Here is a 19,439-nt window from a genome sequence, read left to right as displayed (position 1 = left end):
AGAGAAAATCAGGGCCCCGGTGCAAAGAAGGTGTGTGGGCCCTTATACAAACTTCTACACACATGTGCAGTCATATGAAAAAGTCTGGGAACCCCTCTTAATTCTTTGGATTTTTGCTTCTCGTTGGCTGTGCTTTCAAAGTAGCAACTTCCTTTTAATATCTGACATGCCTTATGGACACAGTAGGATTTCAGCAGTGACATTAAGTTTATTGGATTAACAGAAAATATACAATATGCATCATAACAAAATTAGACAGGTGCATAAATGTGGGCACCCCAACAGAGATATGACATCAATACTTAGTTGAGCCCCCTTTTGTAAATCTAACACCTCTAGACGCTGTCCTCCTATAGCCTCTGATGAGTGTCTGGATTCTGGATGGAGGTCTTGTTGACCATTCTTCATACAAAATCTCTCCAGTTCAGTTCAATTTGATGGACAGCCTGCTTCAAATCATCCCATAGATTTTCAATGACATTCAAGTCAGGGGACTGTGACGGCCATTCCAGAACATTGTACTTCTCCCTCTGCATGAATGCCTTTGTAGATTTCCAACTGTGTTTTGGGTCATTGTCTTATTGGAATATTCAACCCCTGCGTAACTTCAACTTTGTGACTGATGCTGTAACATTATCCTGAAGAATTTCTTGATATTGGGTTGAATTCATGCGACCCTCGACTTTAACAAGGGCCCCAGTCCCTGAACTGGCCACACAGCCCCATAGCATGATGGAACCTCCACCAAATTTGACAGTAGGTAGCAGGTGTTTTTCTTGGAATGCAGTGTTCTTCTTCTGCCATGCAAAGCGCTTTCTGTTATGACCAAATAACTCCATTTGTGTCTCATCAGTCCAAAGCACTTTGTTCCAAAATGAATCTGGCTTGTCTAAATGAGCATTGGCATACAACAAGCGACTCTGTGTGTGGTGTGAGTGCAGAAAGGGCTTCTTTCTCATCACCCTGCCATACAGATGTTCTTTGTACAAATTGCACTGAATTGTAGAACGATGCACAGATACACCATCTGCAGGAAGATGTTCTTGCAGGTCTCTGGAGGTGATCTGTGTGTTGTCTGTCACCATTCTCACAATCCTGCGCATATGCCGCTCTTGTATTTTTCTTGGCCTGCCAGACCTGCTGGGTTTAACAGCAACTGTGCCTGTGGCCTTCCATTTCCTGATTCCATTCCTTACAGTTACAGAAACTGACAGTTTAAACCTGCTGAACAAAGGTGCTTTCCTGGCGGAACTCTGAATTTCATAATCAAAATGAATCCGTTTTGCTAGATCGGGCTCAGTACTGAGTCTTGCCAAATCTACTAGTGGCGCTTGTGACGTAGTGGATCTTAGCTTGCTGAATGAGTGCTCTGCAGAGGCGACAGTGGCAGGATTATTGTCAACAGAATATGCAGACCGACACTTATATTTGGAAAGAGTCCTTCCAGTTTGTACTTTATCAAGCAATTCAGCAGCTCCAGTGGGCTCAGTTGGTTTTCTCCAAAATGTGATCAATGAACAGCTGGCAGATGACTCATCTCCATTACATGATCTTCACTGATTTCAGCAGGTTATTGATCTGCCACTGATCTACAGGGATTGTTAGGTACTTCCAGAGGAAGCTGAACCTCTCAGAAATGTTCACTGCGGCACTGAAAATGAATTCACGATGTCTCAGAGCACAGCGACTACGTGACGTACTTGTTTGCCGGCTGATAGGTTTCTTCTCTCTGCACCCCAGTTATGCTTGGGGTCTTAAACCAGTCATCCCCATTTAATTCACACAAATTATAGGAACCAAAATTGAGGGCCGCCACACACGCGAAAAGAAAGGCTTTACAGAATATTGCCGTTCTCTGCAGGTAACCTCGTCCCGTCTCTGGTTTGGTGTAAGAATGAGTGTCTTCTCCCCTCAGCAGCCGGATTTATAGCATGGGGACCCAAAGGGGTGGAGTCAATATCCATGCAGATTAATCAAGCTGGACACAGAAGGAAAGACCAGTAATGAATGACCAGCATGATGAGAAGAAACAGACAACATCAGCCATTGACCGCATGACCAGTCACACCTGGCCAGTTCAACCGCCTGTACTAGAAATTGTCAATTCCACTCAGTAACATCTCAACTAGACTGGCGGCTCACCAGTACTGGACACAGAAGAAGAAATCAATCACTAATAAGAGAGAATGGTCACCTCTACAGGAAGAAATGGGCACCTCAGCCAAAGTGACCAGCTCTAGTATGAAAGACAATGATGGAACACAGGCTACTAATTAGCTGGAATGGCCATGATTATAGTAAGTAATTGTCAACTCCTCTCAGTGACATCTTGACCAGACTGTCCAACTCACCTAAACTGGACACAGAAGTAAAGATCAGCTATGAACAAATCAAAATGGTCAGTTCGGCCAGCTCAGCTACAGAAGGTACAGAAAGAGACACCAACCGCTAATTCCCTCAACTGGTCAACTTTAGGAAGAAATTGTCCACACTTCTCAATGACTCCTCAGCCAGACTGACCAGTTTACTTTTACCAGACACAGGAGAAGTGGTCAGCTATTATCTGTGATGATGAGCAGCTCACAAAATAGCAAAAAGGTTTTCAAAGACCCACAAAGCAGTCCAAGACCTTCACTAGCCTGCCCACAGATGGCCGTACCCCAGGCAGCCAGCCCCAAACCCCAGCAGGCAGTCTTTGGCCTGCTCAGGCCTAAAATGGAGACCCGGTTTTTAAGTTCAAAAATAGTTTTGAATCTGAGGCAGTGATAAAACTTCTAAACTAGCCACCTAACCTTAGCTGGACACAGAAGTAAAGACCAGCTACTGTATGAACAAATCAGAATGGTCAGCTCTATATAATATTAGATTAGACACCCTACCTTTTACCATAGCAGATCAGTTTAAATACCGAGGGGTAAATATCACAAGTAAACATAAAGCTCTTTATCAACAAAATTTTGGCGTCTGTACGGAAAAAATTAAGCAAGACTTGCATAGATGGTCAACACTTCATCTCACTCTAGCAGGAAGAATTAACGTTGTTAAGATGAATATCCTTCCTAAACTTCTCTTTTTATTTCAAAACATTTCAATATATATCAATAAATCGTTTTTTAAACAGTTAGATTCAATAATAACCTCATTCATTTGGAACTCAAAACACCCACGTATCCGAAGAGCGACCCTACAAAGACCTCAGGCAGAAGGTGGCATGGCTCTACCTAATTTTCAGTTTTATTACTGGGCAGCAAACATACAAGCCATAAAAACCTGGACACAAATAAATAAACATACACAGGCTTGGTCCGCAATAGAAGTAAAATCCTGTAGTACTTCTTTATACTCCCTGCTCTGCTCTCCAATAAATGAAAGTTATCGCAAATATACTAATAACCCAATTGTGCTTTACTCACTCAGAATATGGAACCAAATTAGAAAGCATTTTAAGATGGAGAATCTTTTATCAGTGGCACCTCTGCAAGAGAACCACCTCTTTCAACCTCCACAAGTATATCCAGTTTTTAATACCTGGAAAAGTTTTGGGATTAAAATGCTCAGAGATCTTTATATAGACAACATATTTACATCTTTTGAACAATTATGTTCAAAATTCAACCTCCCAGCTACACATTTCTTTTACTATCTTCAAATTAGAAATTTTGTTAAACAGAAATTGCCCGATTTCCCCCACCTTGCACCCTCCACAATGCTGGAAAAAATACTGCTCAATTCCGAGGAAACAAACACTATTTCCGCAATATATAAAATCTTATTAGAGTCCCTACCTTTCAAAGATCCAAGAGGACATTGGGAAGAAGATCTCTTAATCAATATATCAGAAAAGGAGTGGAAGGTAGCAAAGCAGAGAATTCACTCGAGTTCTATATGCGCAAAGCATTGAATTATTCAACTAAAAATTATATATCGAGCTCATCTGTCTCGCTTAAAACTGTCCAAAATGTTTCCAGGCCAGGATCCAACCTACAAACGCTGCAACCAAGCTCCTGCCTCACTGGGTCACATGTTCTGGGCCTGCACCAAACTAACATCATTTTGGACAAAAATTTTTAAGTGCCTCTCAGACAGGCTTGGGGTCACAATCCCTCCTAACCCATTAACAGCTGTGTTTGGTGTCCTTCCAGATGGACTTGAATTGGAGAAGGACAAGCAAACGGTGATTGCATTCACTACACTTTTGGCACACAGACTTATTTTGTTAAATTGGAAGAATCCTAATTCTCCTCTGATAAGTCAGTGGGAAACCAATGTTTTATATTATTTGAAATTGGAAAAAATCAAATTTTCAATTAGAGGATCTGTACAACATTTTTTCAAAACATGGCAGGATTTAATCAATATTATTTTAGAATAAGAGAAATAACTATTATTGCATTTAACTCCCTTCTCCATCTCTTATTTATATAGATATTTACTTCTCCCTTTCTTTTGTTTAATGTTGCCTTATTAAAAAGCCTAAAGCAATTTTCCTTTAGCTAAGCTCTCCTTCTCAGGGGTGGGGTTTGATTAGTCTTCAAATTTGTTGGGTTATAAATTGATCTGTTTGTATGGAATGATTACAATGAAAATTAATAAAATAAAAATATTAAAAAAAAAAAAAAAAAGAATGGTCAGCTCTATAAGAAGAAATAGACAACACCAGTCAATGACGGCTCGGCCAGACTGGCAGCTCACCTTTACTGGACACAGAAGAAGAGATCAGTAATAATAAGAGAAAATGGTCTGCTCTACAGGAAGACATGGACACCATCAGTCAGTGACATCTCAGCCAAAGTGACCAGTTCAATTATAAAAACTAGTGATGGGAACACAAGCTACTAATTAGCTTACTGGTCATGATTATAGCAAGAAACTGTCAACTCCTCTCAGTGACATCTTGACCAGACTGACCAACTCACCTTAACTGGACACAAAAGTATAGACCAGCTATGAACAAACCAAAGTGGTCAGCTCTAAAAGAAGAAATAAGAAATAATGAGCAGTCTTTGGCCTACACAGGCCTAAAATGGAGCCCCGGCTTTTTAAGTTCAAATATACTTTTGAATCTCAGCCAGTGACACAACTTCCAAACTAGCCATCTAACCTTAACTGGACACAGAAGGAAAGACCAGCTATGAACAAATCAGAATGGTCAGCTCTATAAGAAGAAATGGACAACACCAGTCAATGACAGCTTGGCCTGTTCAACTACAGAAGATACAGAAACAGACGCCAACTGCTAATTCTCTCAACTGGTCAACTTTAGGAAGAAATTGTCAGCTCCGCTCAATGACACCTCAGCCAGACTGACCAGTTCAATTTTATCAGACTGAGGAGAAGTGGTCAGCTACTAATTGTGATTACGAGCAGCACACAAAATAGCAAAAAGTCTTCCAAAGACCCGCAAAGCAGTCCAAGACCTTCGCTAGCCTGCCCAGAGATGGCCGTACCCCAGGCAGCCAGCCAGCCCCAAACCCCAGCAGGCAGTCTTCGGCCTGCACAGGCCTAACATGAAGGCCTAGTTTTTAAAGTTCCAAATATACTTTTAAATGTTAAAAAAAATACCAAAGATGTCCTTCAAGATGAACCATCAGACCAATGGCTTTAGAGACAAGTCCAATACGTAAATCTTTATAAATCAATACATTTATTTGAAATACACAAAAAGAACAAGTCACCTTAACTGGACACAGAAAAAGAGGCCAACTACTAATCCGCCCGGAATGGTCAGCTCTACAAGAAGCAGTAAAAAAGCTCCTCTCAGTGAGCCAATGGCCAGGATGGCCAGCTGAACCCTTTGGTCACTACTAAACAAGACACCAACCCAGAACAACCTTCCCAATTATAGTGGGCACAGTGAAGTCAGTCGCTGGCTGCTAATCAGGCAAACCAGTCCCTAAAATAAGATGAGGTGGTCAGCACAACTCAGTCACGTCTCATCTAGACTGGCCAGCTCAGCTATGGAGGACACAGAAGAAGGTCCAGGCTGATAACAAATCACCTAAATATTAAACAAAACTGGAAAGTCCACCCTGCCACTGAGCAGCCACCCTGGCCAGGTTAGTGACCCAACACACCAAGTATTGCAATCTCCAGGGCACATCTCAACCCACCTGGTCATCTCCACTGTATTGAGAAGTGGGAAACTCATCCCAGTTACACTTCACCCGCCCCTAAGTGATGTCGCTGCCAGATACTTATTTTCTGAAAAGTCCACTTCTGCCGCTGGAAGGAGCACATTGTCAGGGTTTTATGGATGACCACCAACAGGGTTTGGCACAAAAGGTGAAAACCAACCTGAGAAGCTTCATAAGAACAACATCAGCATCCAGGAAAGTCACTGGGCCAGGTGGTCAGCTCATCCTGAGGTGGTCATTTTCTCCCACTTCTAGTCACCGCATGGCTTGTCTGGCAAACTCACAAGTAAAAGCAGGATCGGATAGGGCTCCCATTTATTGGTGGCCGATCGGTTATGGGAGAACGGAAGCGGACCCCCGACCCACCACTACGGTGAACCAAATGACGGCCAACATTAACTTCTTACCTGGGAAAAATTGAGTCCATTCAGGGGGTGGCACTGCTCCTCGACCCTCTCGACGGCGCCCGTCCTCTTCCGTAGCCTCTCTGCTTCCTGAGCCAAGTGAAGGTCCAGCACTGGCACCCCCCGGGAGCGAATATCGGCTTCGGTCAATGAGTTGACCATCAACATGACCCAAACAGGCCTTTTGCGCTCCCAGTTTCCAGCAATGGCGTTAAAGAGGTAGTCTGCGTAGAGGCCTTTGCCCCGCTGGTCTGCGGTCATCCAGTAGGGCATCATGTGCTTCACGTAATCCAGATGGCGCTTGAGCCGCCGATACAAGTCACGGGGGAGCAGAGTCTGAAGGTTCTCGCCTTGGGGCAGCAGCTGGCAGCTGGTCAGGGCCGAGATGGTGTAGGGGTCAGTGAGGTCCAGCTCAAAGAAGACATTGCTGCTCAGGTGGAAGGCTTGTTTGGAATTCTCGGGGATGAAATCCCAGACTCGCGTGTAAGGAACGTGGATCGTCCCAAACAGGTAAGACGGGGGGCTTCGCTTGATGGTCCAGAGGAAAGAATTCAGCTTGCTTTGCTGCTGAGGAAACACAACAAAAGAGTAGCATTAAAATCAAATGAAAGAAAGCAAGAAGACCTAAAGACTTGGGAGAAGGTTTAGGGCTGGAGGTGAAGTTAATGAAGCGCAGGGAAATATGTTACTGTTATGAATCTTTAACTTATTTTGTTTTTATTTTTGTAATTATAAAAAGAACTTAAAGGTCCAAGTACAGTTATCCCTTGAGAATGCAGAAATGCACAAATACATTTTCGGCTCATTTTATTGTAAAAAGAATCACGAGAGGGTGGCACGGTGGCGCAGTGGGTAGCGCTAGTTAGGAGAGCTGGGTTCACTTCCCGGGTCCTCCCTGCGTGGAGTTTGCATGTTCTCCCCGTGTCTACGTGGGTTTCCTCCCACAGTCCAAAGACATGTAGGTTAGGTGCATTGGCAGTCCTAAATTGTCCCTGTGTGTGCCCTGCGGTGGACTGGCACCCTACCCGGGATTTGTTTCCTGCCTTGCGCCCCGTGTTGGCTGGGATTGGCTCCAGAAGACTCCCGTGAGCCTGTAGTTAGGATATAATGGATGGATGGATGAATCACGAGATAGAATGATCGCTGGCTGCCGAGACAAAGATGTGTGGCGTCCCTCAGACAAGGTGGTCCATTCAGCAGTTCTTTAGTGAACAAGAACTTTTTACAAAATTTTACTTATTAAAATAAAGTTGTGTGTATACAGTGTGGCGGGACGCCTAGATCCACGGTTTTCAAACTTTTTTGAACAAATACCACTCCACGAGGACCAGTAAGTACCACTGTCAATGAATCGTTAATTTACGCCCATGTTGTGTTGAAGAAAAAGTCACTATAATCACTATAATGACTATAATTATGACGTTAAAGTGCCTAATAAAATCCAGCTTGAAGTCTTCCACGCATTTACAGTAGTATACTTATACTATATATGATTATATGCAACATATTGGCATTCTAGCAACATCGATTCGTGGAAAATAAAGGACCACACGAGTACCACTTGGTATGACTTGAAGTACCACCAGTGGTACGTGTACCACAGTTTGAAAACCGTGGGTCTAGATGGACCAGGAGAGGGACAATACTACCCCTGGACCACGAGAGGGCAGCATGGGGGCGTAAAAGCTCAACCCTGTTGGGGCCAGTGGCCACCACCAGGGGGCGCCCAGAGGATTGTGGACCCCTGGATTGCAGTACTTTTGCCACAATCGGAATTTCCAGGCACACCCGGAGTGCTCATACAGCAGGAAGTGCCGCCAGAAGATCATCAGGGAGCACATCCGGGGGTGGGGGGGTTAAAAAAGGGGCCGCCTCACTCCATTCAGGGAGCCGGAGTCGGGTGGAAGAGGACAGAGCTTGTGTGTGGAGGAGGGAAGGCGGCAGAAAGAGAAACGACAACAACACCATTTATTTCTAGAGCACGTTTTCATACAAATGATGGAGCTCCAAGTGCTTTACATGATGAAGAAACCACATCATCAAGTTTGCGGATGATACGACGGTGCTGGGACTGATAAGCACGGATGATGAAACAGCATACAGAGATGAGGTGGAACGGCTGTCCGCATGGTGTGAAGACAACAATCTATCTCTCAAAGTCGACAAGACAAAAGAGATAATCGTGGACTTCGGAAAATCACGTCCTGCCTACATTCCACTCAGCATCAACAGTTTAGATGTGGAGACTGTTAGGAGTACCAAGTTCCTCGGTGTGCACATAACTGAGGAACTTACGTGGACGCATAACACCTCATCACTAATCAAGAAAGTCCAGCAGAGACTACACTTCCTGAGGCGACTGAAGCAAGCAAGTCTTCCCCCTTCCATCCTCACCATGTTCTACAGAGGCACCATTGAGAGTGTTCTGACCAGCTGCATCACTGTCTGGTATGGCAATTGCAACATATCCGACCACAAAGGATAGTGAAGACAGCGGAGAACATTATTGGGGTGCCTCTCCCTTCATTACAGGACATATTATACAAATGTAATGTCCGCAAGGCCTGCAGCATTGAGCAGGACCCCTTACACCCCTCATATGGACTTGTCACACTTCTGCCATCCAAGAGAAGATACTGCAGCATCAGAGCCAGATCTGCCAGGCTGCAGGAGAGTTTTTACCCCCAAGCTGTTAGACTCCTTAACACCAGGCTGCCCCCCTGGGACCTTCTACACTGCTTCAACCACCGCTAAAAACAGAACTTTTATACATGCGAGCCACTGTCCTGTAAAGACGAGTGTGCATGGAGACAAGAACTGAAAATCTCATACTGACCTTGAAGGATTTTGACATTCTTGATATCCTTCTGCTGTGAAACATTCTGACCTGTCACTGCTTACACGTCTTAAACAACTATTATCATACACTGATCATTTCTGTATTATCTATATCTATTATTTATTTATTATATTACATAGCTATTGAGGCGGCACGGTGACGCTGCTGCCTCGCAGTTAGGAGACCTGTTGGGTTCGCTTCCCGGGTCCACCCTGCGTGGAGTTTGCATGTTCTCCCCGTGTCTGCGTGGGTTTCCTCCCACAGTCCAAAGACATGCAGGTTAGGTAGATTGGCGATTCTAAATTGGCCCTAATGTGTGCTTGGTGTGTTTGTGTGTGTCCTGTGGTGGGTTGGCACCCTGCCTGGGATTGGTTCCTGCCTTGTGCCCTGGGATTGGCTCCAGCAGACCCCCGTGACCCTGTAATTAGGATTCAGCGGGTTGGAAAATGGATGGATGGATATCTATTGACTATATTTATGTATCTAGATTGCAAATACCATACGGAGTGGTGGCTCTGAGGCTAAGGATCTGCGCTGGTATCCCGAAGGTTGCCGGTTCGAATCCCCGTCACTGGCAAAAGAGATCCTACTCTGGTGGGCCCTTGAGCAAGACCCTTAACCTGTAATTGCTCCAGGGGTGCTGTACAATGGCTGACCCTGCGCTCTGACCCCATGGGGTATGCGAAAATTAACAAATTCCTAATACAAGAAATTGTATAAGGCGAAATACATTGCATCAATGTTCATATTGCTTACTACACATCAATATTGCTGCTACTTCTTTGTCTTGTCTTGTTTGTGTTTTAATTTTAAAAATTTTTATTCTATTTTTAATTTATTATTTGCACGTCATGTTGTTACACTGTGGACCCTGAGCTTCGCAATTTCATCTATCTGTATACTTGTATATGGCTGAGATGACAATAAAGTTCACTTTGACTTTGAAGAGAAAAAAGACAAAATAAATAAGAATTAAAATTAGGGAACACTAATTAACACAGAATAAAAGTAAGGATAGAAATTACAAAAATAAAAACTCCAGACAGCTGGAGCAAAAAATAAAATCTGCAGGGGGTCCAAGGCCACGAGACCACCCAGACCCCTCTAGGCATTCTACCCAACATAAATGACTTCAATCAGACCTCATGGTATTCAGGGTTCTCATGATGACAGTCTTATGGCCTTTGATCCATCAATGTAGGAAAGAAAGACGGGACTGAAGCTAACTGGGGGTGATTTGTGCACTGAGCTGTGTGTAGGACAAGAGAAAAATCAAAGTGTGTGTGTTCTGGACATTGAGGGTCTGCCTCTCTGTCTCTAGCTGGGCTGATCTTTCCACAACTGATTGTAATAAACAACAAACTGGTTAATATTACAGATACAAAATACTAAAAGCACAAAATGATAAACACTCACGACACGGTCCAGTTTCACCGAGGCAGATGGTGCCAGCATAGTTATGAAATGAAACCCCAAGTGAACAGCCTTCTAGAAGTTGTGTAAAGTTTTACCGTTGTAAGTGACGGTTTGTAGAAGTTAGCAGCCCGTCCCCGACGAGGACTTTTTCCAGTTTTGCGTGGCCTGCCACTTTGTGGCTGATGTGCTGTCGCTGCCTGTCACCTTCACTTCAGAACATTCGAACAATCGAGACGAGAGCAGGCCATTCAGCCCACTTAATTCTTCTAAAATAACATCAAGTTGAGTTCTGAAAGTCCCTAAAGTCCTACTGTCTACCACACTATGTGGTATCTTATTCCAAGTGTCTATCGTTCTTGGTGTAAAGAAAAACTTCCTTATGTTGTGTGTGAAATTTACCCTTCACAAGTTTCCAACTGTGTCCCCGTGTTCTTGAAGAACTCATTTTAAAGTCACCGTCTCTATCCACTGGACTAATTCCCTTTATAATTTTAAACTCTTCACTCAGGTCTCCTCTTCATCTCCTGTAAAGGCTCAGCTCTTTTAATCTTTCCTCATCACTCATCCCCTGTAGCCCCTGAATCAGCCTTGTCGCTCTTCTCTGGACCTTCTCCAGTGCTGTTATATCCTTTTTGTAGCCTGGAGATCAGAACTACACACAGAACTCTAGATGAGGTCTCACCAGTGTGTTATAAAGCTTGAGCAGAACCTCCTTGGATGTGTACTTCACATATCATGGCGCTATATAACCTGACATTTTGTTAGCCTTCTTGATGGCTTCTGAACACTGTTGATAGCTTAGAGTCCACCACGACTCCTAAATCCTTCTCATAAGGTGGACTTTTGATTTTCAGACTTCCCATTGTGTATTCAGACCTAATAAGACCTAAACTTAATGCAAGTGTTAATCTCAGCTCTTTTAATCTTTCCTCATCACTCACCCCTTGTAGCCCCTCAATCAGGCTTGTTGCTCTTCTCTGGACCACCTCTAGTGCTGCTATGTCCTTTTTGTAGCCTGGAGACCCAAACTGCACACAGGACTCCAGATTAGGTCTCACCAGTGTGTTATAAAGCTTGAGCAGAACCTCCTGTGACTTGGAAATCTGCTTGTTTAGTAAACGATAGGACTGATTTTGGACTTTAGCTTGGCATAACAATTTCATCTTTTCTCACGATCCCCTCATAAAAGTTCAATAGCCTTTTCATCAGGCCTAACAATACCTGAAGTGTCCCAACATCCCAATATTTAGAGCTTCTATGTGTTTTTTGTAGCCTGGAGACTAAAATTCCACAATGTATTCCAGTTGAGGTCTCACCAGTGTGTTATAAATCTTGAGCAGACCCTCCTGTGACTTGTACTCCACACTGGACCATACCAGTTATCTGTCTGCTGATTGGTGAAAATTAAAAACTATATTCAAATGTCTGCGGTGGGTTGGCACCCTGGCCGGGTTTGGTTCCTGCCTTGTGCCCTGTGTTGGCTGGGATTGGCTCCAGCAGACCCCCGTGACCCTGTGTTTGGATCCAGTGGGTTGGAAAATGGATGGATATTCAAATGTATCCCGTAAATGTACCTAAATAAGCAGACAGTGCTCTGTAAGATTTCTTCCGTCTGCCATGCTGCATTAACAAGAGCATGTGGGGCTCCACCTAAAGGACATCCAGGTTTGGAGTTCATATACTGTATAATGATGGCTCAAATGTCGTCTCAGCCAGGGTTCCTCTCTTGGCTGGGGTTCATATTTATGTTTTCTTAGAACATTAGGACAATTTAAACAAGAACAGGCCATTCAGTTTAACAAAGCTCATCAGTCCTGCCCACTTAATTCTTCTAAAATAACATCAAGTTGAGTATTGAAAATCCTTAAAGTCCTTCTGTCTACCACACTACGTGGTCTCTTATTCCAAGTGTCTATCGTTCTTGGTGTAATGTTTGTGTGAAATTTCCCCTTCACAAGTTTACAACTGGGTCCCCATGCCCTTCATAATTTTAAACTCTTCACTCAGGTCTCCTCTTCATCTCCTGTAAAGGCTCAGCTCTTTTAATCTTTCCTCATCACTCATCCCTTGTAGCCCCTCAATCAGCCTACTCGCTCTTCTCTGGACCTTTTCTAGTGCTGGTATGTCATTTTTGTAGCCTGGAGACCCAAACTACACACAGAACTCCAGATGAGGTCTCACCAGTGTGTTATAAAGCTTAAGCAGAACCTCCTGTGACTTGGAAATCTGCTTGTTTAGTAAACGATAGGACTGATTTTGGACTTTAGCTTGGCATAACAATTTCATCTTTTCTCACGATCCCCTCATAAAAGTTCAATAGCCTTTTCATCAGGCCTAACAATACCTGAAGTGTCCCAACATCCCAATATTTAGAGCTTCTATGTGTTTTTTGTAGCCTGGAGACTAAAATTCCACAATGTATTCCAGTTGAGGTCTCACCAGTGTGTTATAAATCTTGAGCAGACCCTCCTGTGACTTGTACTCCACACTGGACCATACCAGTTATCTGTCTGCTGATTGGTGAAAATTAAAAACTATATTCAAATGTGTCCTGTAAATGTACCTAAATAAGCAGACAGTGCTCTGTAAGATTTCTTCTGTCTGCCATGCTGCATTAACAAGAGCATGTGGGGCTCCACCCAAAGGACATCCAGGTTTGGAGTTCATATATAATGATGGCCCAAATGTCGTCTCAGCCAGGGTTCCTCTCCTGGCTGGGGTTCAAATTCATGTTTTCTTAGAACATTAGGACAATCTAAACGAGAAAAGGCCACTCAGTTTAACACAGCTCGCCAGTCCTATCCTCTTAATTCTTCCAAAATAACATCAAGTCGAGTTTTAAAAGTCCTTACTGTTCACCACACAACTTGGTCGCTTATTCCATGTGTCTGTGGTTCTCTAGGTTAAGAAAAACTTCCCAATGTTTGTGTGAAATTTATCCTCCTACTGTGTCCTCGTGTTCTCGATGAACTCATTTTAAAGTCACCGTCTCGATCCACTGCACTAATTCCACTTCACTCAGGTCTCCTCTTCATCTCCTCTAAAGGCTCAGCTCTTTTCATCTCTCCTCATCACTCACCCCCTGTAGCCCCTGAATCAGCCCAGTTGCTCTTCTCTGGACTTTTTCTTTTTGTAGCCTGGAGACCCAAACTGCACACAGGACTCCAGATGAGGCCTCACCAGTGTCTTATAAAGGATGAGCAGAACCTCCTGTGACTTGTACTCCACATATCATGGCGCTATATAACCTGACAGTCTGTTTGCCTCCTTAATGGCTTCTGAACACTGATTGCCAGAGTCCACTATGACTTCTAATCCTTCTCCTAATGTGGACTCTCGATTTTCCGACCACCCACTGTGTATTCAAACCTCACATGTTTACTTCCTACGTTTAATTCTTTACATTTACTGACATTAAACTTAATCTGCCCAAGCCTGTCAACTGTCCAAGTCCTCAACTCAATGGATTCTCGATGATCTGCCAGTCCACCAAGGTTGGTATCATCCACAAACTTAAGCACTTACAGCTGGCAGATCAGAGGAGAAATATCACATGGTGATTTGTGACAAAGGTGGCATCCTGTGACAGTGCCATACTTAAAAGTCATTGGACTCTCTAATGTGGTCCAGTGTTTGTTAGTGGAGATGGCACGGCCATGTGCTCGTCATGATGTACCCGTTAACAATAAAACACCTGAGCTGAATCATCACAGGGTGGCTGTCCATGTGCTGTTGGCCATATAGTGTACACACAATATATAAAGTATATAGAGAGGGGTCTCTGTGTCCCCCAGTGATGTGCAGATGTTGTTAAAAGCACCAGGTGAGCGGGTCCTGCGCTGGACTTGATTTCCTCCCCGTGGTTAATTTCTGCCTTGTGCCCATCACTGCCAGGATGCTCTCCAGCACCCCATTACCCAGAATTGACAAATGAACGATCACAACCTGTAAGCTGTAAAACGTGGCATGGCAGCTCAGCGGGTGGCACTGCTGCTTTGCACATCCTCAGGCTGCATTGTGTGCCCGAATGCTCTCTAGATGAAGTTGGCATTCGCTCTCTGTATCCGGGTGGGTTTTCCTTCTGGGTGTTCTGGTTTTCCTGCCACACCTCAGGAGATGTGTAGTTTCTGAGTGGACCCCCCGTGATAAACAAGCCCCCCGTTCCACAGCCAATTACTGCCTTGCGCCCACTGCTGATATTTTATTTGTTAGGGTTGGAATGACTGAATAATTCTGAACTGGCATTGGTGCCCTCTTTATAATTGTAGTTCTGGCCTATAAGGCTCCTGCTGCTCATGACGGCTGCCCCTGAAGAAGACCCTCCATCACTCCCTCCGTATGGGTGGTCCGGTGGAGAACCACATTCACTCCTTGACACCTTTCTCATGTCATTATGGGTCAGCTTTAGTGGCAGATAAATCATCTGAAATGCCGCCATCCTACCCTGTCAGCACGTGATTTAGGAGTAAAGGGCTTGTTTGGGGTCACTTCAGTGAAAGTAATACCACATTTATTTTTAGTTCTCCTGACCACCCAATAGACCAGGGGGGAAAAAACCAAAAAAAAAGAAAACGTATCCAGAGATCACGCAACCTAAATGTCATCTGCCCACGTGCCCTTTGAAGATGGGATGCCCCCCAGAGAGCCGCTGAAGTGATCAGGACATCCGGAAAATGGATGGATGGATGGTCATCTCAAACATGCCCTAGGGGGTCTGCTCCCATGCTTTAGACCCCCCTCACACACACACAACCTAATGAAACTGGGTGCTGTGCCAAATAAAAGGCCACATTCAGGAATCGGGAAGCCAAATTCCTGTATCCCTCACTGGAGTGGTGCCATCGTGATATTATGTAATTCATTTTAATGATTTGGTTTTGTACTCGTTTGTGGCTAAGGCTCCGTGGTTGTCTAGAGGTTTGACGGTCTAGACTCCGAGGAGCTTCGCGCGGCAGGCACGACACCTTGTGGCCTTTTGTAAATTTCTGGGTCAGGACTTTAGGTGCACAAGTCGTGCAATGAGAGACAAACTGTGAAGACCTAAAGGCGAGAGTGGGGACTCTCATGGAGTCGCTCTACCAGAAAAGTCTCATACAATTAAATTAGTCTGACATTTTCACAGGAAACACTGGATTACAAATGTGTGACTAGATATTATCATGATAGATGGCCAGGGTCCTTTTGAGAAGAGGACCAGGGGAGTGGAACATATCACCAGCAGTACCTCACCCAGGACACGAGAGGGCAGCCCCCCTGGTTAACATCGGGGCCCTAGGACTGGCGCTTAGAACCTCAACCCACCACCAGGGGACGCCTGGACAGCTCCGGAGCCTGTGGTCTGCAGCACTTCTGCCACACCTGGAAGTGATGCTGGAATTTGATCGAGGAGCACCTGGAGCACTTCAGGGTGCAGTAGAAAAGGGGAGCCGGAGTCGGGAGGAAGAGGAGGAGTGGAAGCGGCAGAAGAAAAGGAAAGGAAAAGAAGAAAAAGAAAAGAGGATTGTGAGAAATATTGTTGCTGGTTCGTGCATAATGGTTGTGCAGAACGTTAATAAACGTGTCTGTTTGTGGGACATTCTGAGTCCGGGCTAACCTTCACCATAGACATACTAGCTGTGTAAGCCCGTGCTGGAAAAAGAAACCATGGATTTCTAGCACTTCAATCAGTCAATCAATCGCATCAGTGGTGCATTAGCGGCTAAGCGAGGGTCTCTTTCGGCGGTGGTCTTGTTTTGCAGATGTGCTCGCCTCACTTGTGTATTTACTTAGCCGCTTTCTTTGAGCTTCATGCTGTGGCCTCGCACTTCTGGACCGGACAGACAGACACATACAGTTGTGCTTTGAAAGTCTGTGAACCCTTTAGAATTTTCTATATTTCTGCATAAATATGACCTAAAACATCATCAGATTTTCACTCAAGTCCTAAAAGTAGATAAAGAGAAGCCAGTTAAACAAATGAGACAAAAATATTATACCTGGTCACTTATTTATTGAGGAAAATGATCGAATATTACATATTTGTGATGTTTTAGGTCATATTTACGCAGAAATATAGAAAATTCTAAAGGGTTCACAAACTTTCAAGCACAACTGTACATATTCACGCGTTGATGTTTACATATATATATATATATATATATATATATATATATTGTCACAGGAGGCTGGGGGCCAGACCCAGACGGGATGCCTGGAAGGACGGGGAGGCAGTCAGTAGATAGATAGATAGATAGAGTGAAAGGCACTATATAATAGATAGATAGATAGATAGATAGATAGATAGATAGATAGATAGATAGATAGATAGATAGATAGATAGATAGATAGATAGATAGATAGATAGAGTGAAAGGCACTATATAATAGATAGATAGATAGATAGATAGATAGATAGATAGATAGATAGATAGATAGATAGATAGATAGATAGATAGATAGATAGATAGAGTGAAAGGCACTATATAATAGATAGATAGATAGATAGATAGATAGATAGATAGATAGATAGATAGATAGATAGATAGAGTGAAAGGCACTATACAATAGATAGATAGATTAGCATAGTGGGCAGGATTAGATAGATAGATAGATAGATAGATAGATAGATAGATAGATAGATAGATAGATAGATAGATACTTTATTAATCCCAATGAGTAATTCACAATACACCGCAATAAACAGTACACCGTAAGGGGGCAGCCGCCCTGGATGACTGGGGGACCATGGGGACGGAGCAAGGAGGCACAAATCCATGGGGGCCCTTGGTTGCCGCCAGGGGGTGCCCCAAGTCTCCTAAAGCCCGGGAGCTCTGCACTTCCGACACACCAGGAAGTGCCGCCGGAAGAACATCAGCAAGCACCTGGGGCACATCCGGGTGGAAATAAAAGAGAGTCGGGAGAGGGAGCAGGATGAAACTCCCGTGAGGAGAGGAAAGGCGAAAGGATAGAGTGGAGTTGGGTATTGGAGCACGGTATTGTGTGCAGGACATTGAAAATAAATAAAAGTGTGTGTCTGCGGTGGGTTGGCACCCTGCCCAGGATTGGTTCCTGCCTTGTGCCCTGTGTTGGCTGGGATTGGCTCCAGCAGACCCCCGTGACCCTGTGTTTGGATTCAGCGGGTTGGAAAATGGATGGATGGATAAAAGTGTGTGTTCTGGACATTCTGAGTCTGTGTGTCTGTCTGTAGCCGGGCTATCTTCTACTATATACACAGTACTGTGCAAAAGTTTTAGGCAGATGTGCTGTAAACAAAGAATGCGTTCAGAAATGGAAGTGTTAATCATTTATTTTCATCAATCAACAAAATGCAGTGAATGAACAAAAGAGAAATCTAAATCAAATCCATATTTGGTGTGACCACCCTTTGCCTTCAAAACAGCATCAATTCTTCTAGGTTCACTTGCACACAGTTTTTGAAGGAACTCGGCTGGTAGGTTGTTCCAAACATCTTGGAGAACTAACCCCAGATCTTCTGTGGATGTAGGCTTCCTCACATCCTTCTGCCTCTTCATGTAATCCCAGACACACTCGATGATGTTCAGATCAGGGCTCTGTGGGGGGCCATACCATCACTTCCAGGACTTCTTGTTCTTCTTTACGCTGAAGATAGTTCTTAATGACTTTGGCTGTATGTTTGGGGTCGTTCTCCTGCTGCAGAATAAATTTGGGGCCAATCATACGCCTCCCTGATGGTATTGCATGATGGATAAGTATCTGCCTGTATTTCTCAGCATTGAGAACACCATTAATCCTGACCAAATCTCCAACTCCATTTGCAGAAATGCAGCCCTAAACGTTCAAGGAACCTCCACCATGCTTCACTGTTGTCTGCAGACACTCATTATTGTACCGCTCTCCAGCCCTTCGATGAACAAACTGCCTTCTGCTACAGCCAAATATTTCAAATTTTGACTCGTCAGTCCAGAGCACCTGCTGCCATTTTTCTGCACCCCAGTTCCTATGTTTTCATGCATACTTGAGTCGCTTGGCTTTGTTTCCACGTCAGAGGTATGGCTTTTTGGCTGCAACTCTTCCATGAAGACCACTTCTGGCCAGACTTCTCCGGACAGTAGATGGGTGTACCTGGGTCCCACTGGTTTCTGCCAGTTCTGAGCTGATGGCACTGCTGGACATCTTCCGATTTCAAAGGGTAATAAGCTTGATGTGTCTTTCATCTGCTGCACTAAGTTTCCTTGGCTGACCACTGTGTCTACGATCCTCAACGTTGGCCGTTTCTTTGTGCTTCTTCAAAAGAGCTTGAACAGCACATCTTGAAACCCCAGTCTGCTTTGAAATCTTTGTCTGGGAGAGACCTTGCTGATGCAGTAGAACTACCTTGTGTCTTGTTGCTGTGCTCAATCTTGCCATGACATGAAACTGTCTTCCACAACCTCACCTTGGTAGCAGAGTTTGGCTGTTCCTCACCCAGTTGTAAGTCTCCTACACAGCTGTTCCTGTTTCAGTTAATGACTGTGTTTCAACCTACGTGTGACATTGATGATCATTAGCACCTGTTTGGTAGAATTGGTTGATCAGACACCTGACTAGAATCCTACAAAATCCCTGACTTTGTGCAAGTGGACCTATAAGAATTGATGCTGGTTTGAAGGCAAAAGGTAGGAACACCAAATATTGATCTGATTTAGAT

At 44.1% G+C, this 19,439-nt stretch overlaps 1 protein-coding gene across 2 annotated transcripts in view; it reads right to left on the bottom strand.

Moving 5' to 3' along the window:
• Window positions 1-19,439, bottom strand: part of trabd2b (TraB domain containing 2B) — a 384,138-nt gene that overhangs the window by 353,506 nt on the left and 11,193 nt on the right. Inside the window, exon 2 of one of the 2 annotated variants that reach the window (XM_051932730.1) lies at window positions 6,542-7,105. In XM_051932730.1, the coding sequence (XP_051788690.1) occupies window positions 6,542-7,105 (564 nt within the window). The remainder of the gene's footprint in view (window positions 1-6,541; window positions 7,106-19,439) is intronic. The other variant, XM_051932731.1, reaches the window with a different exon arrangement.

The sequence above is a fragment of the Erpetoichthys calabaricus genome, chromosome 10 (genome assembly GCF_900747795.2).
Source record: "Erpetoichthys calabaricus chromosome 10, fErpCal1.3, whole genome shotgun sequence".
NCBI lineage: Eukaryota > Metazoa > Chordata > Cladistia > Polypteriformes > Polypteridae > Erpetoichthys > Erpetoichthys calabaricus.
The sequence above is the reverse complement of the archived record's forward strand: the minus strand, read 5'-3'. Positions and strand labels throughout refer to the sequence as shown.